This window comes from Erythrolamprus reginae, chromosome 4 (genome assembly GCF_031021105.1).
Source record: "Erythrolamprus reginae isolate rEryReg1 chromosome 4, rEryReg1.hap1, whole genome shotgun sequence".
Classification (NCBI taxonomy): domain Eukaryota; kingdom Metazoa; phylum Chordata; class Lepidosauria; order Squamata; family Dipsadidae; genus Erythrolamprus; species Erythrolamprus reginae.
The window spans coordinates 123,748,575-123,771,875 of record NC_091953.1 but is presented as its reverse complement, the minus strand read 5'-3'; the positions used below and the strand labels follow the sequence as shown (position 1 = coordinate 123,771,875).

At 42.2% G+C, this 23,301-nt stretch overlaps 1 protein-coding gene across 2 annotated transcripts in view; it reads right to left on the bottom strand.

Moving 5' to 3' along the window:
• The window catches only part of RBM26 (RNA binding motif protein 26), a 57,908-nt gene extending 34,963 nt beyond the window's left edge, over nucleotides 1-22,945 (bottom strand). The window contains exons 1-7 of one of the 2 annotated variants that reach the window (XM_070751309.1): nucleotides 22,473-22,945; nucleotides 10,523-10,641; nucleotides 9,734-9,870; nucleotides 7,065-7,153; nucleotides 5,166-5,383; nucleotides 3,233-3,493; nucleotides 1,841-2,080 (exon numbers count right to left, since the gene is read on the bottom strand). In XM_070751309.1, coding sequence (XP_070607410.1) covers nucleotides 1,841-2,080; nucleotides 3,233-3,493; nucleotides 5,166-5,383; nucleotides 7,065-7,153; nucleotides 9,734-9,870; nucleotides 10,523-10,641; nucleotides 22,473-22,543 — 1,135 coding nt within the window. In that variant the 5' untranslated portion in view covers nucleotides 22,544-22,945. Of the gene's footprint in view, nucleotides 1-1,840; nucleotides 2,081-3,232; nucleotides 3,515-5,165; nucleotides 5,384-7,064; nucleotides 7,154-9,733; nucleotides 9,871-10,522; nucleotides 10,642-22,472 lie in introns of both variants that reach the window. The other variant, XM_070751308.1, reaches the window with a different exon arrangement.
• Between the last annotated feature and the right edge of the window lie 356 nt (nucleotides 22,946-23,301).

Sequence of the window (23,301 nt, the reverse complement as noted above, 5' to 3'; positions counted from 1 at the left end):
TAACCTCTTTAAAATATCTTGATTGTTGCCCTATGATGTTGGTTATTGCCAAATTTAAAATTACAAATAATCAGAGATGAAAGTTTTAGGTAGGTGGCAGTATGAAGTCAATTTAACAGATTAACAAAGTTGGAAGGGACCTGGCAAGTTATCTAGTCCAACCTCCTGATGAAGCAGGAGACCCTACATCTGCTTCTACCTAGGATTAAACTCACAACCTCCTGATTGTGAGGAAAGAGCTCCCAAGGGCTAACATGTTTTGTTTCTTTGTGATGGCAATAGTATCAGGATCGATATAAATCATTTATCAAGAAAACTTGTCTGCAATCACTAGAGGAAATACCATGTCATGTTAGTGGATCATAAAACAATGTAAAATGTTTTCTTTTCAAAATGTGGAAAAGGGAAAATAATAGTCGCAGCAGTTCTAATTACGAATTATTCTCATTGCAAATTCCAACTTGTTGCAATCTGTATTGCCATTTCATAAGTGCTAGAACTGTAATTAAAGGAAACAGATTATATCACACATTTTAAAAAATACACTCTGGTGTGCTTTGCAATTAATCTAATTTTAATTTTTCAAAGCTTCATCTGGATTCTGCATATCTAAAAAGATATCTCCTTCTATACATCATCATAATGAAAATGTGTGTGTGTTTGGGAAGAAATGGTTATAAAATGTAGAGTGGCAGTATTTATTTACTTTACACATTTTATAGACTGCCAACTTCTGTACACATAAAGCAATTAACAAAGCCGAAGAAAAATACATTCATAAAACTAGGAGAATTGGTACTAAATAATCATTCGAAAAGCAACGGAAACATCATTAGGTTCTAAAAAGCATAGTCAACAGGAAACTATAAAGAAATTTCCCAAAGCCTGGGACATTCAAGGCAAAGTATCAACATGATACTTTTATGAGTGCCCCACCAACTTCACTCCATGTATATGGACTCTCACTAAGCCTTCCTTACAAGAATGTATAGAGTAGAGCAAATCTTGCCGGGAGAGATAATCCTGAACATAGCCGAGAGCCAAGCTACATAAGGTTTGAAGGACAATAGCACACACTTTGAATGAGGCCTGTAACAAATTAGCAACTCATGGAACCACTACACCACAGGTGTTACAGGACTGGATTTATTAGCTATTCTTGACCAACTAAGCTTCCGCATTGTCTTCAAAGACAATTCATCCAAAAAAAAAAAAATCTATTGCAGAAATCTAACCACAAGGTGACATGGGTATGGTTCATTGCTGTTAAAGTTTCCTGAACCAGGTACTGTTTCCTAAATCGGGCCTACAATATTAAGAGGACTGGACAAACACCCTACCTTTATTCAGGTCCTGATGAAAGTTATCCAGCAGAACAAGGTAATTTCTTTCTCAAGGCCTGGCCTAAACCCTGGCTGAAAAGGGTCCAGAAAATCTCTTTCCTATGGGATTCTCTAAAACTGAAGAGCTGCAACCTTCTTTGAAAAATGAAATTTAAGACTGGTACCTGAGATTGATGTTCTTAACTGGTCTCTTGCCTCTACAGTGATTCAGTAAAAAAACCAAAAAAAACCCACCACTTATGCCCCTATCCTAACCAGAGCATTAGGACTGCAGGACATTTAAAAACAATTCCAATGGATACATTTCAGAAGTGCTACACTAGCTTTGTCAGATTTCCATTAGGACAAGTGGAATCCATGTTTCTCCACTTCCATATTTTAAAGAAAAACAGATCTTATTTCACACATTTGGAACTCACTAAAAACCATACCAATTTCAACAACAAAACCCAACTGTGACTAGTAGATTTATAATTTACAGAATTTATAGAACCTACCTGTTACAGGTGGAAGACTAGGTGGTAAAGGGCCTGGCGGTGGGACAGGCGGTCTAAGGTTTACAGGAGGAGGTGCCAGAATAGGTGGTGGAGGAGGAAGTCCTGGAGGAGGAGGTCCTTCAACAACGGGAGGCTGCGCTGGAAAAGGCAGTATGCCTGGAAGGTTCACATCTTCTACAACTACGGGGTCACTTCCATGATCAAAGGGACACATATCTCCTCTCATACAGAAACCTTTCTCTGAAAAAAGGAAAGCAAAACAAAATTAGGAAAGCGTGTAGCGTTCTGAAACCGCTAGTTCTTGACTTAACACAGTTCTTTCTTTATTTTTACTTTCATCTTTCAATTGTTTTTAATTGGTTTATAAAAGAGCATATGATGTAAATACAAAGTAAGTGCTAGGGAAATTAGGGAAGGGAAAAGGGAGGGCAAGAAAAGGAGGCAAAGGAAAAAAAAGGCATTGACTTCAGACTCCCTTTAGTGCAGTAGAATAAGGCATAACAATGCAACAACATTTTTAATACAATAGAATATAAAATACTGAAGACAAAATCATCTAATGAGAATACCATATTTTTGGAGTATAAAACGCACCTTTTTCCTTCCTAAAAGAGGCTGAAAATTTGGGCGCATCTTATACTCTGAATGTAACTTTTTTCGAAGATTTATTTCCAGCCCTAATCAGGTGCTAGCAATATTTTCAGCTCTTACTGGCTTGCAAGCTCTTTCATTGTTACTCTCTGTGAAGAATGTTTTTTTAAAGCCCTAACCAGGGGCTGAAATAATATGCTGAAGCTGACCAGATTAAGGACGCTAACCAGATGAATACCTGGTAGGTAGATTTTCCCCCTATTTTCCTTCCCCAAAACTAAGGTGCTCCTTATATTCCAAAAAATACGACATTTAAGCTCTTTGATCATCAATATCTGAGGTTTCAAGGAATAAGAAATATAAAAATAACAGATAGCCCTCAACTTACAATAGTTCTTTAGTGACTGTTTGAAGTTACAACAGCACTGAAAAAAGTGACCTATGACAGACATATGACTGTTGCAGCATCCCCATAGTCATGGGATCAAAATTCAGACGGACACTTGGCAACAGACTCATGCTTGACGGTTGCTATGTCTCGGGATCACGGTACCACATTTTGCAACCTTCTGACAAGTCAATGGGGAAGTCACATTCGCCTACAAGCAAGTTACTCACTTAACAACTGCAGTTGATTCACTCAACAACGGTGGCAAGAAAGGTAAGAAAACAGGGCAAAATTCACTTAACGAATGTCTCGCTTAACCATAGCAACGTTGGGCGCAATTGTGGTTGCATGCTGAGAACTACCTATGCATGCTTCTTTTTCTTTAATACTTGGGTCAAATTTTCTGGGCTTACCATCATAGTCTCTGCACCGTTTCTTTGGTAGAGGCGGCCTTCCATAGGAATTATGTTCCAACTGTTCTTCATGAAATTCTGACCAACTTTCAGTAGTACTATTTCCATGATGAGCAGGAGCGATGACAGTTATAGTGCTACTTAGCGTAGGGACAGGATAGTGACCGCATGAAATGTTTGTTACAGAAGGAACCGGAGGGTAGCTGTTTTCTAATGGCTCTGTTCTGTCCAAGTCGTACTTCGGTTTCCCCAGATCTCTTTCTATAAAAGAATATTTGAGAACTATGGACGGTGACACAATAACATACACAAAAGAGCAACAATTATGCAGGATAAGCAATTCTCTCAAAATAAACCTTCCGAAATCTAAAGTGACACACACACACCCAAAACCCCCCACAATTAGTGAACATTTCAAATACAGTGGTACCTCGTGATACGAACCCCTCATGATATGAACCCCTCATGATACGAACCCCTCATGATACGAACCTGGGTTTTGGAAATTTTTTGCCTCTTCTTACGAACTTTTTTCAGCTAACGAACCCACCGCAGATCGCAAAATGGCGCTCCGCTGGGCGCCGCCACCCGGCTGTCACCTTTTAAAACAGCTGGGGTGCTTCTCGGCGTTCTCCCGAACCCGAACTTTTCGGGTTCGGGTTGCCGCCCAGAAGCGCCGCCGCCCGGCTGTCACCTTCTGAAACAGCCGGGCTTCTCAGCATTCTCCCGAACGCCGAACCCGCAAGTTCGGGTTCGGGAGAACACCGAAGCCCCCCGGCTGTTTTAAAAGGTGACAGCCGGGCGGCGGTGCCCAGCAGAGCGCCATTTTGCGATTTTTTTTCTTTTTGCACGCATTAATCACTTTTACATTGTTTCCTATGGGAAACAATGTTTCGTCTTACGAACTTTTCGCCCTACGAACCTACGTCCGGAACCAATTAAGTTCGTAAGATGAGGTATTACTGTAATATAATAAATTATAAAATCTAAATTCTTTTCTTTTCTTTCTATTAATTTCAAAACTGGACATTTTGTTCTGAGTTAGACAGGTGTTTTAAATTACAGCAACAGACAGAGCTTGTGATGGAATGTTTTCTGGTTTTCTGGCAAGGAGTGCATTCAGACGATGTTCCTTTACAGTGCTCTGCACAATGGAGCCAGAAGACAGGGCCATCAAATACATATTGGACTTGGAATGTCAGATTCTATTTCCAATATGCAGGAAATGGGAAAAGCATGTTAGGCAGGCGCCCCCGACCTTTGGGGTACCAGGAACTGGTTCCATGGAGACGTTTTTCCATGGACTTGAAGGGGGCGTAGTTTCGTGTGTTCCCTGCATCCTGCAGATGGGACTTTGCTTGTTGGCAGGGCCCAGTTTCTGGCATGTTGTGGCCGGGTGGGGGGTTTTGCGCATGCGTCGGAGAGTGTAGACGCTCTGCTGAACGCTCTTCAAATGAGAAAGTAAACATTGGATTTTAAACCCTGTCGAACCACCCGAAGTCTCAAATAAATTGAACTAAGTAATAAAGCTATAAATTTGGAATCCGGAGATACCTTGGGCTTATTGAAGGAGAGAGAAACAACTTGGAAACAGTGTGCTTTCCACTCGGAACTGTGAGTAAACAATAAGTTAAGAGGAGAGATGGCGGAGAAAGTTGGGGAGGAGCTCACAGAGAGAATGGATGCTTTGATGAAAACCTTTGTTGTGGTCGGTCAGCAGTTAAAGGAAATGTTGTGGCCGGGTGCTGGTCCATGGACCAGAGGTTGGAGACACTTGATGTAAGGGAAGGTGAGATATGGACCAAATATCTGTTCCATATCTCAAATAAAGGGCAAAGAATATCTGAGTGGACCTCCTTACATGCTACATCTATTGTTATATTTATTTAAATGAAGTACACTGTGCACATGAATGCTTGAGGTTAATAGTTACCTCTGCTTCTTGTTCTGCTTCTAGAGCGAGTCCTACTTCTATCTCTATCTCTGTCCCGCAACCTTTCTTTACTCCAGCTTCGACTACGGCTCCTGCTGTAGCTTCGGCTCCTTCCCCTTCTTCTATTGTAGCGGTCTCTATAGGACTCTCTTCGTGGAGGGTTCCGATCATAATCTCTCTTGCGAGAACGCTCGTCTTTCTTCCTCTCATCCCTGCTTCTAAATGTTTGGGACAAGAAAACTTTATAAGAATAAATGTTACATATTTCAAATGGAAAATTCATATATAAAAAGGCTACTTATATCAACAATAGTAGAAATATTTAACCAAAAGGTAAGAAAAAAGCAGAAAATATCGCCATATAAGTTGCTGGTAGGAATGCAAAATTCATAAATTTGAGAAGGGAATTTTCCAGACAACTCTAGAATATCCCATTCCAATTTTGGAATATGCTACTGCAAGGAGGGTTCAGCAATTTCTGGAAGTAAATCCTGCAAACCAAGAGTGGTTCAAGGTCTTTTCAGATGTAGGTTCTTTACAATGTTCCTTTTTCAGACTGATAAGTTATAAGCACTCCTAGATACCTATGCAGCAGAGAGAGAGAGAGAGAGAGAGAGAGAGACAGACAGACAGACAGACAGACAGACAGACAGACAGACAGACAGACAGACAGACAGACAGAAAAGCACTATACAGTGATCCCCCGGGTATTGCGACCCCGAGCATTGCGAAATGGCTATATGGCGATTTTGCAACCCGGAAGTAAAAACACCATCTGCGCATGCGCGCCCTTTTTTCTATGGGCACGCATGCGTAGATGGCGCCGGGCAGATCAGCTGCTGGGCGGCTTCCCTAGGTCTTCCCCCTCTTGGCGGGCATCAGCGAGGAGTTTCCCCACCGCCCACTCAAACTCCTCGCTGCTGCCGCTTCGCTCGGGCCGCTTCCCAGCTGAGTACTCAGCTGGGAAGCGGCCCGAGCGAACGGCTTGTCCGCAGCCTGCCTGCCCGCGTGCCCGCGGCTCGCCCGCCCTTCTCCTGCCCACGCCGTTCGCTCGGGCCGCTTCCCAGCTGAGTACTCAGCTGGGAAGCGGCCCGAGCGAACGGCTTGTCCGCAGCCTGCCTGCCCGTGCGCCCGCGGCTCGCACGCCCTTCTCCCCGCCCACGCCGTTCGCTCGGGCCGCTTCCCAGCTGAGAATTCGCTTCAGGACTCAGCTGGGAAGTGGCGCCAGCGAGCGGGGTAGGCGGGCGAAGGGCGGGCGAGCGGCAGCGAGGAGTTTGCGTGGGCGGTGAGGAAACCCCAGCGCCACTTCCCAGCTGAGTCCGGCTCCTCGCTAGCGCTGCGGAAGTAAAAACACCATCTGCGCATGCGCAGATGGTGTTTTTACTTCCGCAGCGCTATTTCGCGCAAAACCGATCATTGCGAGGGGTCCTGGAACGGAACCCTCGCAATGATCGGGGGATCACTGTATATTGTTTATGACAAAATTATGAAAATAACAACGTTACTTTCTTTACTTACTTTGCAATTTTAGTGCAAATTTAAAGCCTCAACAGCCTTAACATATACAGTACTGGCTAATTTTATTAAGTATCCAAAAGCAAAAAAAAAAAAAAGTCCAGATATTGGCAGTTTTCTAAAGTGCAATTATTCTATTGTGAATAAGTTATACGTAATGAAATGTATTTGCTTGTACGTCTATTAAGAATGTAACTTCAAAACAAACATTTTGATTTTTAATTTTTTGTTTAAAACACATTCTGCAGATACTTCTTCATTTGTACCCCTGTACGTACAATGTGATATTGTGATATTGACATAAACCAATATCTCAGCATCTGAAAATTTGTCTAAAAATAAAAAACATTTATCAACTGTAAGAATGGGAAAAATAGGTGGTACCTGGTGTCTCGGTATCGTGAACTTGACTGAGGAGGACTATGATTAAGCCTTCTAGAGAATTTTTTCTCTCGTTCGTCTTCCTTAATTATCTTGAGAAAAAGGAACATGTAACAGATCATTTTCTAACAGCCAAAGGAAAGATAGTAGAAATTTATTTTATTTAATTGGATTTATATGCTCTCCAAGGACTCGGGGCGGCTCACAGCATGTACAGAAAAACAGGAAACAATAATAACAATCCAATTATACCTTAAAAAACAATTAAAATTCTAATTTAAAACTTTTCCTTTTCGCTGGAAACTTTTTCGGCTTTGGACAGTTGCAGCCAGGCCTCACACATCTTGGCCCATTTCTTCTGCAGCCAGCCAGGCTCTGCAGTCGACAGCAGAACCCCAGATCGATCTGGAGCTCTGCTATCGGTTAGAGAGGCCTTCAGGAAAAGCCTCTGCAGCTGATGACAGAGCTCTGGATTGATCTAGAGCTGTGTTGTTGGTTGCAAAGGCCTTCAGGAAAGCCTTCGCAGCTGCAAAAGAAATGGACTGAGGTGTGTGAGGCCTGGTTGCAACTATCTGAAGGTAAGTAGTATCACAGCTACACTTCCGTATCATTTCTGAACTTCCGGTTGGCCCGTTGGGCCATTTTTCACCATCCCCAGGCTTCAGGAGGCTTTCCTGAACCCTAGGGAGGGCAAAAATCAGCCCAACAGGCCTAATGGATGTCCGGAGGTTTCAGTGAGGCCTGTGCGCATGCGCAGGGAGGCTGTATGCATGCATGGGAGGTAGCCCAGGGGTTGTGTGCATGCACTAAACAATGTCGTTTGGCGGGACCCAGGGGAAGAGCCTTCTCTGTGGCAGCCCCGACCCTTTGGAACCAACTCCCCCCAGATATCAGAGTTGCCCCCACCCTCTTTGCCTTTCGTAAGCTCCTTAAAACCCACCTCTGTCGTCAGGCATGGGGGAATTGAGACTTTCCCTCCCCCTAGGCTTATAAAATTTATGCATGGTATGTCAGTATGTATGATTGGTTTCTAAATTGGGGTTTTAAATTAACTTAAATATTAGATTTGTTTACATTGTATTATTGTTGCTGTTAGCCGCCCCGAGTCTGCGGAGAGGGACGGCATACAAATCTGATTAATAAATAAATAAAATAATAAATGCGTGGGCGGGGGAGGCATTGCATTATGGCTGTGGGCACATGTGTGCATGCTATTGTGCGCACACACACTCTTTTGGCACCTGAGCCAAAAAAGGTTTACCATCACAGTAAGTTATAAAGTATGAGGGATATTTTTACTGCTGTGCTCTATTAGTATTCCTTACCACCTGTTTCTCATAGTATTACATAATCCGATATATTTTAAGTTTTATATCTCTATCATATAAGCTGTCGACTATGACTGAAATCTAGAAGACGTTCACTATCACAGCTTTAACAAACTGCCATTCATATGTACTAAAGTGAGAACAGCAATGGAATATATAGATCATGTTACAAGATACAGGTAGTTATTTTACAATTATTCATTTAGTGATCTTTTGAAGTTACAAGGGCAAGAAAGAACTAATTCATGCCAAGGTTTTCACACACCATTGCACCATCCCAGTAATTATGATCAAAATTTGGACAACTGGCAACTGGCATGTATTTAGGAGAGTTGCAATGTACTGGGGTCACGTGATCACCTTTTGCAACTTTCTGACAAACCAGATTCACTTAATTTGTTTGTTTATTTATTTATTTATTATTTAGATTTGTATGCCGCCCCTCTCCGCAGACTCGGGGCAGCTCACAACAAAGTGAAAAAACAATGTACAACAAATCTACTACCATGTTTCCCCGAAAGTAAGACAGTGTCTTACTTTCTTTTTATCCCCAAAAGCCCCACTATGTCTTACTTTCGGGGTATGTCTTATATTGTTAAAGGGGCACTGACAGCTAAAAAAACCTGTGTAAAATGTGTTTTTTTAGTGTATATGCATTTTACCTTCTGTGACGGGCGGGGGGGGGAGGTTTCTTTGGAGTAGGGACGTGCCCGAGTAAATTTGCAGAGGCGGCAGTGACAAGTGCAGGGGACGGCGCGGTGACATATGGAGAGGGGGACGGCGCAGGCGTGGGCAGGAGGCGGCGCTCATTTGGATCAGACGGAGGCGGCAGACGCGGTGACGTATGGAGGGGGGACGTGGGCAGGAGGCGGTGCGCAGCTAGATGAGAGGGAGGCGGCAATAACCCCCGTATTTCCCCGAAAGTAAGACATATGTCTTACTTTCGGGGTACGGCTTATATTAGCCGACCCCCCTGAAACCCCCGAAACATCTTACAATCGGGTGTGTCTTACTATCGGGGAAACAGGGTACTAACAACTATAGTGATTCACTTAGCAATTGTGGAAACAAAGGGCATAAGATGGGGTAAAAGTTACTTAACCTCTATCTTACTTAGTAACAGAAATTGGGGGGTTCAATTGTGGCCGTAAATCAAGAATTACCTGTATAAGAAAAGCGTCAAACTCACGTCATCACGGAAGCATCCCGTGACATATCGGGACTTCCCCCCCCCTTTCGCTAAACCAGGTGTGGCCAGCGCTTGACACATCCAGCCTACAGGTTGGGAATTTGAAGCCCTACTATATGACATAAAGCTGAAGATAAGATGCAGCCGATTATTACCTCTTCTTTTTTCCCTTCTTTTTCTTGATGCTGAAAGAAGTCTGACTTCAGGCTTCCTGAAGATGGCAGCTCGGGTGGAGGTAGATAGCTCTTGGTATTTACGGCATCAAATAATTTTTCTACAAATATCTGTGTCTCTGAAATGAACCCCAAACAGTACACAGTACATAACAGGCAACTTAGGAAACATTCTTAAGGGCTATTATTATTGAAATATTAACATTTTTGCACTGCATCATTATTGGGACAATTCTATTTCCATAGAACCAATTCTAGGATTGCCAGCTCTGGAAACAACACACGTAACTTTATGTTGGTTCTGCAATGTGACATTAAATGTTTGTGGTAATGACCCAATAATAATAAGAACACATTCAGCTACTTAGGCAATGATATTTCCAGGCAAAAGGAATCTTTTAGAATACTCAGAGGTGGAAAGAAGTCCATTCTGAACAGTCAAGGGGAGGAAGAAACCCATACTAACTGCCTGAAAGTTATTTATTTTATTCTAGGCAGTTGTCTAATAACTTTGTCAAAGTTTTGAATTATTATTTCGAAGTATTATCTGGAGCATCCAAAAGAAACCCTCATGATGAACTTACTTGCAAGAGCAGCGTTCAAACATCAGTCAGTCAAAGTTTATGTTTTTTGTCATACTGTAGTTTATATTTCAATGGGGAATAAAGGCATTGGTAAAATAATGTCCAAATTGTAATTAAATGGACTAAATCTTAAATGAGATTAGAATCTGAAATTAGGTCCTGAAACTTTAAATTCACAAGAACTTACCCTTCTGAAGAAATACATCAAGTTGATCCACACATAGTGCTTTAAGTTCTTTCTCACTTTTATCTTTCTTCACCAAAGCAAGAACATATTTAGCAAGGGCTGATGGATCTGCATCACATCTACAAACGAAAAACACAACTAGTTCATAAACGCATTTTTAAACCTCACTTCTAGGTAATAGATTAAATTTAACATATCCCATATGCGTAATGTTTTGATGCAAATTATATCTAACAAAATCAGCTTTAATTTATAGTTGTAACCAGTGGTGGGTTCCTCCCAGTTCGGATCAGATATCCTGCACTGGTAGCGACCCGCTGGTGACATCACAAATCCGACTCATGGGTGCCACCATTTGTATGTGTGTGAATATTTTCCTGTTTGGAATGGCTTCTCCTCTTTGACTGCTTGAAAAAGGGCCCTCCTTCCCACCCCCGAGTTAATACTGACCTTTATTTCTTTGCCCAAAGCACAGCTGATTAGCTCCTCAGCTGTGTTTCGGGAAGATTCCAGCTACTGAGCATGTTCAGAAGCAAAACTGCACAAGGGGACACGCATGTGCACGAGTGGAGCATGCGCACATGCACAAAACGTCACAATGTTGAAGGTAAGTAGAACCCGCACCTGGTCATAACGTAATTCCTAGCTTTGCCCGGCTTGTGTTGAATTTTATTCCAAATATATACACTTTATTTTTTCCTACCCATTATATTAAACAACCACTTTTTTAAAAGCTCCTTTCAATTGAGCACTATTATAGAATTTGTTCTGCCGGTATCAGAGGTGGGCTGCTAAGGTGGAACGGTGGCGTATGCTCACCCCCAAGACTCTGAGTGCTAGCAGAGTCCATCGCAATTCTGCTACTGCACCTGTGGCAGGTAACAGAATACAGCGCAGAGACACAAGTGCACGCCTAAGCAAAAAAACGTGCCGAAACATGGGCGCACCTGCGTCTCCATGCACGATTCTGCTACCTGCACAGGTGCTGTAGCAGAATTGTGCTGGACTCCGCTAGCACTCAGAGCCACGGGGGCGAGCACACATCACCATTCCGCCATAGCAGCCCTCCTCTGACCAGTATGTACAGTAAACCCTCGCTACTTCACGGTTCGTCTTTCACGGATTTGCTACTTCACGGGTTTTCAAAGGAGACTTAAATCCATTAAATCCATTAAAAATTCATAAAATTCTTCTACAGTACTACTGTACTCAATTAAAGAAACTGGTAGGATATCACATGTAGTTCCAGCTGAGAAACATTGTAGAATGACCGTTTAATGCAATGGGTGGGTTTTAAAAGTCCAAATACTCATTAAATACATTAAAAAAATATCTTTCCTCTACTTCATGGAAATTCGTTTTTCACGGGTGGTCTTAGAATGCATCCCCCGCGAAAGATGAGATGGCAATACCTAGTTTATATTCAACAATCCGGTTTTTTATTAATGCTTCAACTGAGTAACACAATGTTCTCGAGCTACATCACAAAGATTCTATCAACTCACTAGCATTAAAGTCATGAGCAAGCAGACTTCAAAGGTGATTTTCAAAAAAAGAAAGAAAGCATTTTCAAATATATCAGAGATATCTGGAAGGCTTCATGTTCTTCTAAATTAAAAATTAACTTTACAATACTTTAATGATATCTCCTGAACCATATCCTTTCAGCAAAAAGAAGTTATACCAAAGAAGCAATGGTTATCAGAAGATTTATGTTAAACCTTTAACATTAGGTTTTAATATAAATTCCTTCTAAATCGATATAAATACACTTCAGGGCTTTTTTTCTTTAATTTGGAATTGAATTAAAGACTACAGAACAGAAGCTTATAGACCTTAAATTTTTTAGGTTATGTAAGCAAATAAAGTTTAATTGGTGTGGTACAAATTATCTCATATAGATTTTGTACATTACATTGCAAATAAATTATTAATCAATTCTTTATTTTTAGATTGAGTTTTAAATGAAAGTCATAAATACCGCTAACCATAGCATGATGTATAAGACTGATTTCTGAGCTTTGTCAAAAGAAAGTTTGTTATTTTGTTAGTTGCAAAGTCATGTCCAACCCATTGCGTTCGCCCAGATTCGCCTGGTGCACCAGTTGCGACCCTATTTGGACCGGGAGTCACTGCTCACAGTCACTCATGCCCTCATCACCTCGAGGCTCGACTACTGTAACGCTCTCTACATGGGGCTACCTTTGAAAAGTGTTCGGAAACTTCAGATCGTGCAGAATGCAGCTGCGAGATCAATCATGAGCTTTCCTAAATATGCCCATGTTACACCAACACTCCGCAGTCTGCATTGGTTGCCGATCAGTTTCCGGTCACAATTCAAAGTGTTGGTTATGACCTATAAAGCCCTTCATGGCACCCGACCAGATTACCTCAAGGACCGCCTTCTGCTGCACGAATCCCAGCGACCAGTCAGGTCCCACAGAGTGGGTCTTCTCCGGCTCCTGTCAACCAAACAATGTCGCTTGGCGGGACCCAGAGGAAGAGCCTTCTGTGGCGGCCCCCGCCCTCCGGAACCAACTCCCCCCAGAGATTAGAATTGCCCCCACCCTCCTTGCCTTTCGAAAGTTGCTTAAAACCCACCTCTGCCACCAGGCATGGGGGAACTGAGATATACTTTTCCCCTAGGCCTTTACAATTTTATGCATGGTATGTCTGTATGTATGATTGGTTTTTATATAATGGGCTTTTAACTGTTTTTAGTATTGGATTTTGTTATACAGTGATCTCTCGGTTAGCGCGGGGGTTACGTTCCAAGACCTCCCGCGCTAACCGATTTCCGCGTTATACTGGATGCGGAAGTAAAAACCATCATCTGCGCATGTGCGCCATTTTTTTCATGGCCGCACATGCGCAGATGGTGGAGTTTGCGTGTGGGCGGCGGGGAAGACCAAGGGAAGGTTCCTTCAGCCACCCAACAGCTGATCTGCTCCGCAGCGCGGAGCCGAAGATGGGGTAAAGGCAAAAGGGGAAACCCCATCTTCGGCTCCTCGCTGCTGCCGCGCTGCGGAGCGGATCAGGTGTTGGGCGGCTGAAGGAACCTTCCCTTGGTCTTCCTGCCGCCCAGGCAAAGGGGAAACTCCAAGATCGCTTGCCGCTTGCCGCTTTGCAGCTTGGAGCCTTGCTTCGCCTCCTTCGCTGCAATAGGCAAGCGGCAAGCGGCAAGCGATCTTGAGAAAGAGAGAGAAAGGAGGGCGACTTGCCAGTCCACGCCCCCCTGGATGAACAGCCTCGCATGGCCCCAGCGCCGGGCTCCGCTGTTGCCTCCGCCCCCATTCGGCTCTGCAGCTGAGAGGCCTTCCCGGCAGAGCCCTCCCCAACAGCTCCCGCCGCCAGCGCAAAAAAGAAAAGAAAAAGAAATCCCCAAAAGAGGCAGGCACAAAGCGGGGGCACAAGGGGAGCTGCCCGGCAGAGGTTGCTTTTTTTCTTCTCGTGGGCAAGTGGAGGGGGGGAGAGAGAAGGGAGGAAGAGAGTGTGAGAGAGGAAGAAAGAGAGAGAGAAATGATAGAAAAAAGGGGAGAAAAAAGAGAAATGAGAAAATGATTGAAGCATAGTGACAGGAAAGAAAGAGAAAGAGACAGAGAAGTGACTCTTGGTGATGACGTATGACGTCATCGGGTGGGAAAAACCGTGGTATAGCAAAAAAACCGTGGAGTATTTTTTAATTAATATTTTTTGAAAAACCGCGTTGCAGCGTTTCGCACTAATCGAGACCGTGCTAATCGAGGGATCACTGTATACTGTTTTATTGTTGTTGTTAGCCGCCCCGAGTCTGCGGAGAGAGGCGGCATAGAAATCCAATAAATAAATAAATGAATGAATGAATGAATGAATGAATGAATGAATGAATAAATAAATAAATAGCAACTCCATGGACAACCTTCCTCCAGGCCTTCCTGTCCTCTACCATCTCCCAGACTGCTTCAGTGACTCCATCTCTGTCCTCCCATTCTTCTTTTGCCCTCAATCTTTCTCAGCATTAAGCTCCTCTCTCCAGTGAGTCCTTCCTTCCCATTCGGTGGCTGAAGTCTTTGAGTTTCATCTTCAGGATCTGGCCTTCTAAACAGCGGTCATGGTTGATCTCCTCTAGGACTGACTGGTTTGATCGCTTTTCATTCCAAGGGACTCACAAGAGTCTTCTCCAGCACCGTAGTTCAAAGGCCTCAATTCTTTGGCGTAAGGAAGTTAGTGTCCAACATGTGTAATTAGACTGTAGGGATAATTTTGAAATACTGTACTTCTTTTTCTCAAATCTAAACTATTACACTATTTGAAAAAGCCTCATAATTTCAAATGTGTCTTTCAATTACAGATATGATTTTAACTAACCATATTGATACATCTATGATCCTTCAAGTCTTGTTGAATACAGCTTCAAACATTTGGTATCATTAGCTTTTTTTGCCCTTATATTCAATCATGTCCAATTCTCAGAAATTATCTGGACAAGTTCTGCAGTTTTATTAGCAAACTTCTTCAGAAGTGGCTTGCTATTGTCTTTCTTAGGCCTGAGGGGACGTCATTAGCCCAAGTCTCCCAGGTGGCTTTGTGACTAAGTTGGGACTAGAACTCAAGGTCTATCAATTCTCCCTATTTGAGTCATTCTTTGTCAAGTGAACCAGGTGTCCACTTGACTGATTTTTGCAGCCTTATTTGAAACTATCACAAAAACAACATATGATAGAAAAAAACATGCTCTTTCTAATGAAATAAAAATGAAGTTGATTGAAGGTGAGAAAACAGAGAGCTCTGTTTCATCACCTTCAATCATCTTTAGAAAGAGCATGGTTTTTTTCTATTTCTTTGTTTTCTCACCTTCAATCATCTTCATTTTTATTTCATTAGAAAGAGCACATTTTTTTCTATCATATATGTTGTTTTTGTGATGGTTTCTTTTCAAATAAGGCTTCAATTTCACCTGGTCCACTTGACAAAGAATGACCCATTTCTAACTTGATACCTTAATCCAGGAGTGTCAAACTGGTGGACCGCAGGCTGGATGCATCCCACACAGGGCATGGCCACCCCAGCTCCACAAAGGTACAAAATGTTGTGATATATCATGTGACATGGTCGGGTTTGACAGCCGTGCCTTAACCACTACACCAAACTCTGGATATGGCAATTCACAGGATCTAGAGATCCATCACCTTAGCTGCAACAAACTAGAATTTAGCAACCACAGTATGTTGTTCTATTAAGTTCTGAAGATAATGAATTGATATGTATGCATGAACATGTATTAAAATGAAATAAATTGTAAGAAAATATATTAATAAAATGGAAAAATATAAATAGGGAAAATAGTGTATATAATTGTGGTGATTTTGAGATTGATTAAATATTGTTAATATTTGGCTTTATTAGTAATCCTACACATCTGGAATATTGAAGTTACGGTGGAACAATGAGTAATTCTTAAAATATATATGGTGTGAAAACTGCAAATAAAACATTTTTTTTTAAAGGAAATAAGTTGTGATGTTTGTGAATTGTTATGCATGGAAAATGTTTTTACAGTACTCCTGATGTAAGAAATAAATCCATATCCAAAAGTTGTTTACATGAAAAGTTTCCTCACTACTTCGTTGACAACTTGTTAATATTAATAAACTGACTAAAGAGCTGCAGAAAAGAAGCAAAATAGGTAATAGCTGAACACTTCAATTACTGGCTCTACTTGCTATAGTTGTACAGTGTTCCCTCGATTTTCGCGGGGGTTACGTTCCAAGACCTCACGCGAAAGTCGATTTTCCGCGAAGTAGCGGTGCGGAAGTAAAAACACCATTTTTGGCTATGGACAGCCAAAAACTACCCCCACACACCCTTTTTCAAGGCAGCGCAAGGAGCCGGGCTTGAAATTAGGGCAGGGAGCGACGAAAGTGCGGAGGCCGGCAAAGATTGCTTTGAATGTTGGCTGCCCCCGCCCCCTCGCCGCTACCGCCCGCCCCATCCACCCCTCTCACCGGCTTTCTTCGGACACTGGTCCTCCTGCAGCAGCGCTGGCGGCTACGGCTTCTCATCCTCCTCATTCGGCCGGTAGCCGCTCTGAGCGCTTTCAGAATGCCTGCCTCGCCCCAATCACAGTCCCTTAGCTGAGAGCGCTTTCGTCCCAGCTATCAGCGAGGGGGCTACAGGAGAGGTGGGGGGCAGGCGTTCTCACAGAGAGGGAGAGGGAGAAAGAGAGAGAGAGCAAGAGGAGGGAGAGTGGAAGGTAGAGAGAGAGAGAAAAATGATAGAAAAAGGGAGAAAAAAGAGAAATGAGAAAATGATTGAAGCAGAGAATGACAGGAAAGAAAGAGAAAGAGAAAGAGAGAGAGAGAAGTGACTCTTGGTGATGACGTATGACGTCATCGGGTGGGAAAAACCGTGGTATAAAAAAACCCCCGCGGAGTATTTTTTAATTAATATTTTTTGAAAAACCGTAGTATAGCGTTTTGCGAAATTTGAACCGGCGAAAATCGAGGGATCACTGTATTCAATTTTTTGATCTGTACACTTTTTATATTTCTGATAATATTAAATATAAATGTTGGCAGTATTAAGGAATCAATATTAATGATTATTCCTATTTCAGAGATCCCAAAGCATACCAGAATTCTTCTGAATGGATCAAGCGTACCATCTCCTCATAAATAAATGTAGTTGATGTTGTAAGACTATCTGGCAGCAACATATGTCACCCCAGTGATCCCTAGGGTTGATCTGACTATCTTCTTCCCTCGCTGTTCCATCAGCATCCTTCCTGAAGGCGACTATCCCAGGCAACAGTACAGTATATCAATTTTTAGTCAACAATAGCTGTGCTCCATTGTTAAAATTTCCAAACAACTAAAAGCTAAAAGAATTTCATCTTAACAACAATCTTGGTAGTACATAAAATATTTTCTGGAAATGAGAAATTCATTTTGAAACCTTGCTTCTCATTCTCAATTTCCATGCTGTTACTGATCTTTTGATCTATCTCTAGATATTATTGTTAAGGGTTTTTTTTCTGTTTGCTATAGTCTCATTTTTGATGGTTCCCTTTTTAAAAAATTGTTTTCTCGTATTTTCAGTGAAATTTTGATTCCAATGTTGCTGGCTTTCCCTTTCTTCACTATATTTTCATTTATACTCTAGGACTCTTATTTGCCAGATAAGATACAAAAGGAGCTACAATTAAAGGAACCCTTTATAATGATTTACAAAATCCCAGGGCATTTAGCAAGCATAAAGAGCACTGTATTTTAATGAGCTTGTATTTCCCACAATGTTTACATATAATGAAAATGTTCACCCATCCAATATTAATAAATAATAAATAATAAACATAATGCCAAAAGCGGAAGTTACTTTGAAAATCCTAAAAAAATAATTTGAGAAAAGCCAAAGCAACAGGTTCAAATCAGATAGAAATTAAACGCCCCCAAAGGAGTAGTACAGTAAATCAACACTTCAACAACACTAAAAGTGTTTGCCCAGCCCGCATGGATAATATCTCCCGGGACATTTCCAGCTTGGGAGAAAAAAAAGAAAACAATAGGAAAGATGATTGAGAATGATACATTAAAACTTAATTTTTGTAGTAAATGTAGCTGATTTACTGCTGGATGAAGAAAACCTTCAACCTAATAAAAGATAAATGGCATTAGGGCAGCCATGTTCTTCACAAACAGTTGTGAAGATTGATAACAAAAAAGTCATCACAACATTTGTGGTACTTAAAAGTCACTTTAATCTACATACACATGCATGCAAAGAGCACATAATGAGCAAATTACAGCTTACTAAATTACATATATGCCTCACCAAAAGTCTGATCAAATCATGTACTAAACTGAATTCTGAAGGAGAAAAGTTATGCATTTTATTATTCTAGTACTGTACTTTGCTGCTGTAATAATAAATAAAAGAGCAGGGGGGTTTTAGGTACCCCCACAATCTAATATTGATTCAAAATTCAATGTCACACATTTACAAGCTCATTTACAGCATACTTGATAATTTCAATTTACATAAAGTTATGGTTTTCTAAAGAAAACAAACATTCCTAGTATTATGTTTTGTCTATGATAGCTATCCCTCTAGTGCTGAAAAGAATTTTGGGAATTGTGAAAAATCAGTTCACCAATTGAGCAGGATATTAACTCTTCTAAACTTCATTGAGGAGTTGGTATAAATTACATCCATACCAATATCCAAAGTACTGTATAATGACATATCAAAAAGCATCTGTTCTTCAGTTTCTTAAAACAATGAAATCCATTATTCTTCCACATAGCATTTGTGCAGCAGTTAAATTAAAATGGGAGGCATATCCATTAGCATAACAAACGTTTACACCATCTTTTACTGCACATTACAACACATATTCTTATATATGAGTTTCTGAATACTTTAACTATGTTTTTGACTCTATACAGGATTATAGTAACTTCAGTCAAACACTATTGCCGAAAACAATGTCAGCCAAATAATTGTATAAGATCAGATTTTTCTCTGAATCTTATTAATCAAAGAACTAAAAAGGAAGTAAATAATTGAATTCATTATCTACTTAAACCAGTGTTTTTCAACCAGTGTGCCGTGGCACACTAGTGTGCCGCGAGACATGGTCAGGTGTGCCGCGAAGAAGGAAGCTCAGGTTCCGGTCTCGCAACTTTTTGCTGAGAGAGAGAGTGTGAGAGAGAGAGAAAGAAAGCAAGAGAGAGAGAAAGAGAGAGAAAGAAAGTAAGAGAGAGAGAGAGAAAGAAAGTAAGAGAGAGAGAGAGAGAAAGAAAGCAAGAGAGAGAGAAAGCAAGAAGAGAGAAAGAGAGAAAGAGAGAGAAAAAGAGAGAGAGAGAGAAGGAAAGCAAGAGAGAGAAAGAAAAGAGAGAAACAGAGAGAAAGCAAGAGTGAGAAAGAAAGAAAGCAAGAGAGAGAGAGAGAGAAAGAAAGCAAGAGAGAAAGAAAGCAAGATAGAGAGAGAAAAGGAGAGAGAGAGAGAAATGGGCAAAAAGGGGAAGAAAAAAGAGAAATGAGAAAATGCTTGAGACAGAGAATGAGAGGAAAGAGAGAGAAACAAAAGAGAGAGAGAAGTGACTCTTGATTTAAAGCATATGATAAAAAGCACCCAAAGAATAAGAGAGAAAAAAAACCCAGCCCTCACCTGTTTTGGGAAATGGTTCAAGAGTGTGTATAACACAAGGGTGGGGAGAAGACAGGGATGGAAAAAGAGAGGAGAGTGTCTTAGGGTGTCATTTTGTGTCATTTTGGTTGGTGGTGTGCCCCAGGATTTTGTAAATGTAAAAAATGTGCCGCGGCTCAAAAAAGCTTGAAAATCACTGACTTAAACCATAGTTTGATGGTTCTTGGAAAATCCTCCCTGGAGCCATAAATCAATCCAGATTCCACCAACAAGAACCAGTTTTACACATATATGTGTTTGCTAGTCATATACAAAAAATATCTACAGTATGTTTGTCACTGAGTGCTTTTACAAGGCTTTGCTACAGTTATCAGGGAGCCAATAACTCTGCAGGATCTACCAAAATAAGATAAAACAATAATGGGAAAGCCAATCGAAAAATCAAAACATGCTGAGTGACATATGTTTTATTTCAACCTTATTATCATAATGCCAGTTATAACCAAAAAGGATGATAACAGGTTCTTCTCTTCTGGATCACCTGCGGCAGCAGGAATTTTTATTTAAGTCAAAAGAATTTATTGCTATTTCAAAGGTTATTTCTATGTACTTTTGGTAACATGGATCTTTGCAAAATAATAGTTTCATAACTGAAAAGCAAGAAAAACCTAGTTGCAGAACCATAGTTTCAAAAGTCTAGAGAACACTTTTCGATCACGTGCTTTGAAATAGCAATAAATAGAAATGCATTTCTTTGACCAGGCCTCTTCTACACAGATTAGATGATCCAGGAGTAAAGCAACTGTCAGCACCAGGCTTGGTCAAAAGAATTTTATCAGTTATTGCTATTTCAAAGCGGTTACCCAATGTTTTCTATAGTTTTGACACCACGGTCCTGCTTGATTTCCATTACAACTAGGCTTTTTGCTGCTGCTCAGTTGTGAAACTGCATTAGTTTTGGGATTTTGCTGGCACTGTGGTAATAAGGAATGAGTTTAAGGTAAAACATAAATCAATATGCATTACAATTTCGCTTTTCTGCACCAGGCTTTCCTAGTGTTCCTTTTATTCTATTTTGGTGTATCTTGCAATGTTACTGGTTCAGTCAATCAGAATAGAGATGGAAAGGGCCTTGGATGTCTTCTAATCCAATCCTTCTCAAGGAGGAGGCCTCAATTTGAGACAGTGGCTATCCAGTCTCTTCTTAAAAACCTCCAATGAGGGAGCACCTTCAACTTCTGAAGGCAAGCTGTTCCATTGGTTAATTGTCCTCATTCTAAGGAAGCTTCTCCTTAGTTCCAGGTTGACTTCTCTCCTTTATTAGTTCCATCCACTGTTTCTTGTCCTACCCTCTGTTGCTTTGGAAAATAAATTGACCCCTTTCATCTTTGTGGCAGCCCCTCAAATAGTGGAATACTGCTATCCTGTCCCCCTAATCTTTCTTTTCTCTAGGCTAGACTTTTCTCTAGACTAGCATTTCTTCTAGGCTAGTTCCCAGTCCTTTTCTCTAGATCAGGGGTAGGCAAAAGTTGGCTCTTCTATGACATATTGACTTCAACTCCCAGAATTCCTGAGCTAGAATGCTGGGAGTTGAAGTCTACAAGTCATAGAAGAGCCAACATTGCCTACCCTGCTCTAAGTCTTTTTTCTAGGCTAGTCCCTCTAGTCCAGTGGTTCTCAATCTGGGGGTCAGGACCCATTTGGAGGTTGAACGACCATTTCACAGGGGTCACCTAAGACCATGGAAAAAGACAAATTTCCCATAGTGTTAAGAACTAAAGCTTCTATTCTGGCACTTTCAAACATATTTTTACAATCCGACCAACTGGACGTTTACAGTGGGGGTGTCCCTCTGACCTTCCTACCAATCAGCTTAAAGCTCTGTTGGGAGACTTATGGTTGGGGGTCACCACAACATGAGAAACTATATTAAGGGGTCGCCGCATTAGAAAGGTTGAGAACTACTGCCCTAGAGTGTCTCTCTAGAGGAGACATTTCTTCTAGGCTAGTCCCTCTAGTCCCAAACATGGGACCCATGCCCTATAGAGGGGCAATTGGAACCTTGTTTAAACCAAGTTAATGGTATTTTAAGGCTTCCTCCACACGAGTAGGAGTTCACTTTTTGAATAGTAAGAATTATATGGGGGGGGGGGGGTTACATGAGGATTTTAGAGATGCTTAGGTGGGGCACTGGCAAAAAAAGGGTGGGAACCACTGTTCTAGTCCTTTTCCTTAAGTCTTTTCTCTAGACCAGTGTTGGCAACCTGAAGATATTTGGACTTCAACTCCCAGAATTCCCCAGCCAGCGGACGGGGGCAAAGCTAGAGAAAAAGTAGTCTGGCTGGAGAATTCTGGGAGTGGAAGTCCAAATATCTTCAAGTGGCCAAGGTTGGGAAACACTGCTCTCTAGACTACACTTTTCTCTAGCTTTGCCCCCATCCTTTTCTCTAGTCTTTTTTTCTAGATTAGTTGCCCCCCCCCATCAAAAATCCTTCTTTTGCTTAATCTTTTCCGCAGACTAGGCAAATCCAAATCCTGCAACCGTTTTTTTTTTCCTGTTTTAAGTCTCCAGGTCTTTTCATCATTCTCCAGTGGATAGCAGGGGGTCAACTAGGGCCGTTTATACTTCTCCAGGGGGGGAAAGATGTCATACGGCGTGTACGAACCCGACCCCTCCACCCCACCGTCTACCTTTTCCAAAGACTCCACAAGCACACGTACACCACAGACTCGCATGCACGTGTATCCGGGTGCACACATGCGAGCCCTCAATAAGGGGGGGGAGAGAAAGAGAAGGGGAAACGGGCGGCTGGGTTTACTCACATGGGCTCCAAGGTTTTGCTGAGCCAGGTTTTCAGCGCCTCGAAGTTTTCTATGATCATTTTAACCACCATCCAGAGCGGCCCCAGCCCCGCCTCCCCCGAGCAGCGATAGCAGCAGAGGTGGTGGCGGCCTCGAGGGCCCCGGAGCCCCAGCCGAGGAAGGAAGGAGGAGGGGGCGGGACCGCAAGCAGTCGACAGTTGACGCGGCTACACACAAGCCGGGCAGGCCCGCAGGGTCGAGCAGCTGCCGGACGCCCAATAAAATATCCGCCCGTTGGGAGTCTGTCTGTGCGGTGTGTGAGGAACTCCCCTCTCGCAGCTCAGATCGCGGGCAGCCGGCGGAAAAGCCCGGCTTTATCAAAGCCGACACTTACGCGCTTCCCCCCCCCCTTTTTTTTTTCCACCCCCCGCCCCCCAGCGGCGCGGACAGCAGCGACTACGAGATCACCGCGCCAGAATAACTAAGATGGCGACGCGGGGCTATCGCGAGAGTTGGGGAAGCCTCGCGAGAAAGGCGCCCGAGGGAGGAGGAAGCGGGGAAGTCGGATAGAGCGGGCGGGGAGAGAGAGAGAGAGAGAAGGAGAGGCCCCAGGGCCGTTGCTAAGTGACGGCCGTTCTCGTAGCAAATGTGCAACCTTATAAAGGGTCCTCCGCCGGGTTGTTCCGGAAGAGGGACCGGGGGCCTTTTTGTTTTTTTGTTTTGAAATCGCACCGATGAAATCAAACTTTATTCTCACTTTAAATGCGCCCTCCCCCAATCCCAAAATCTGCAATCTTACATTATCTGCAATAGACCTCTCCCCTTTTCTGAGAGGTCTGTAAAGGGCGTG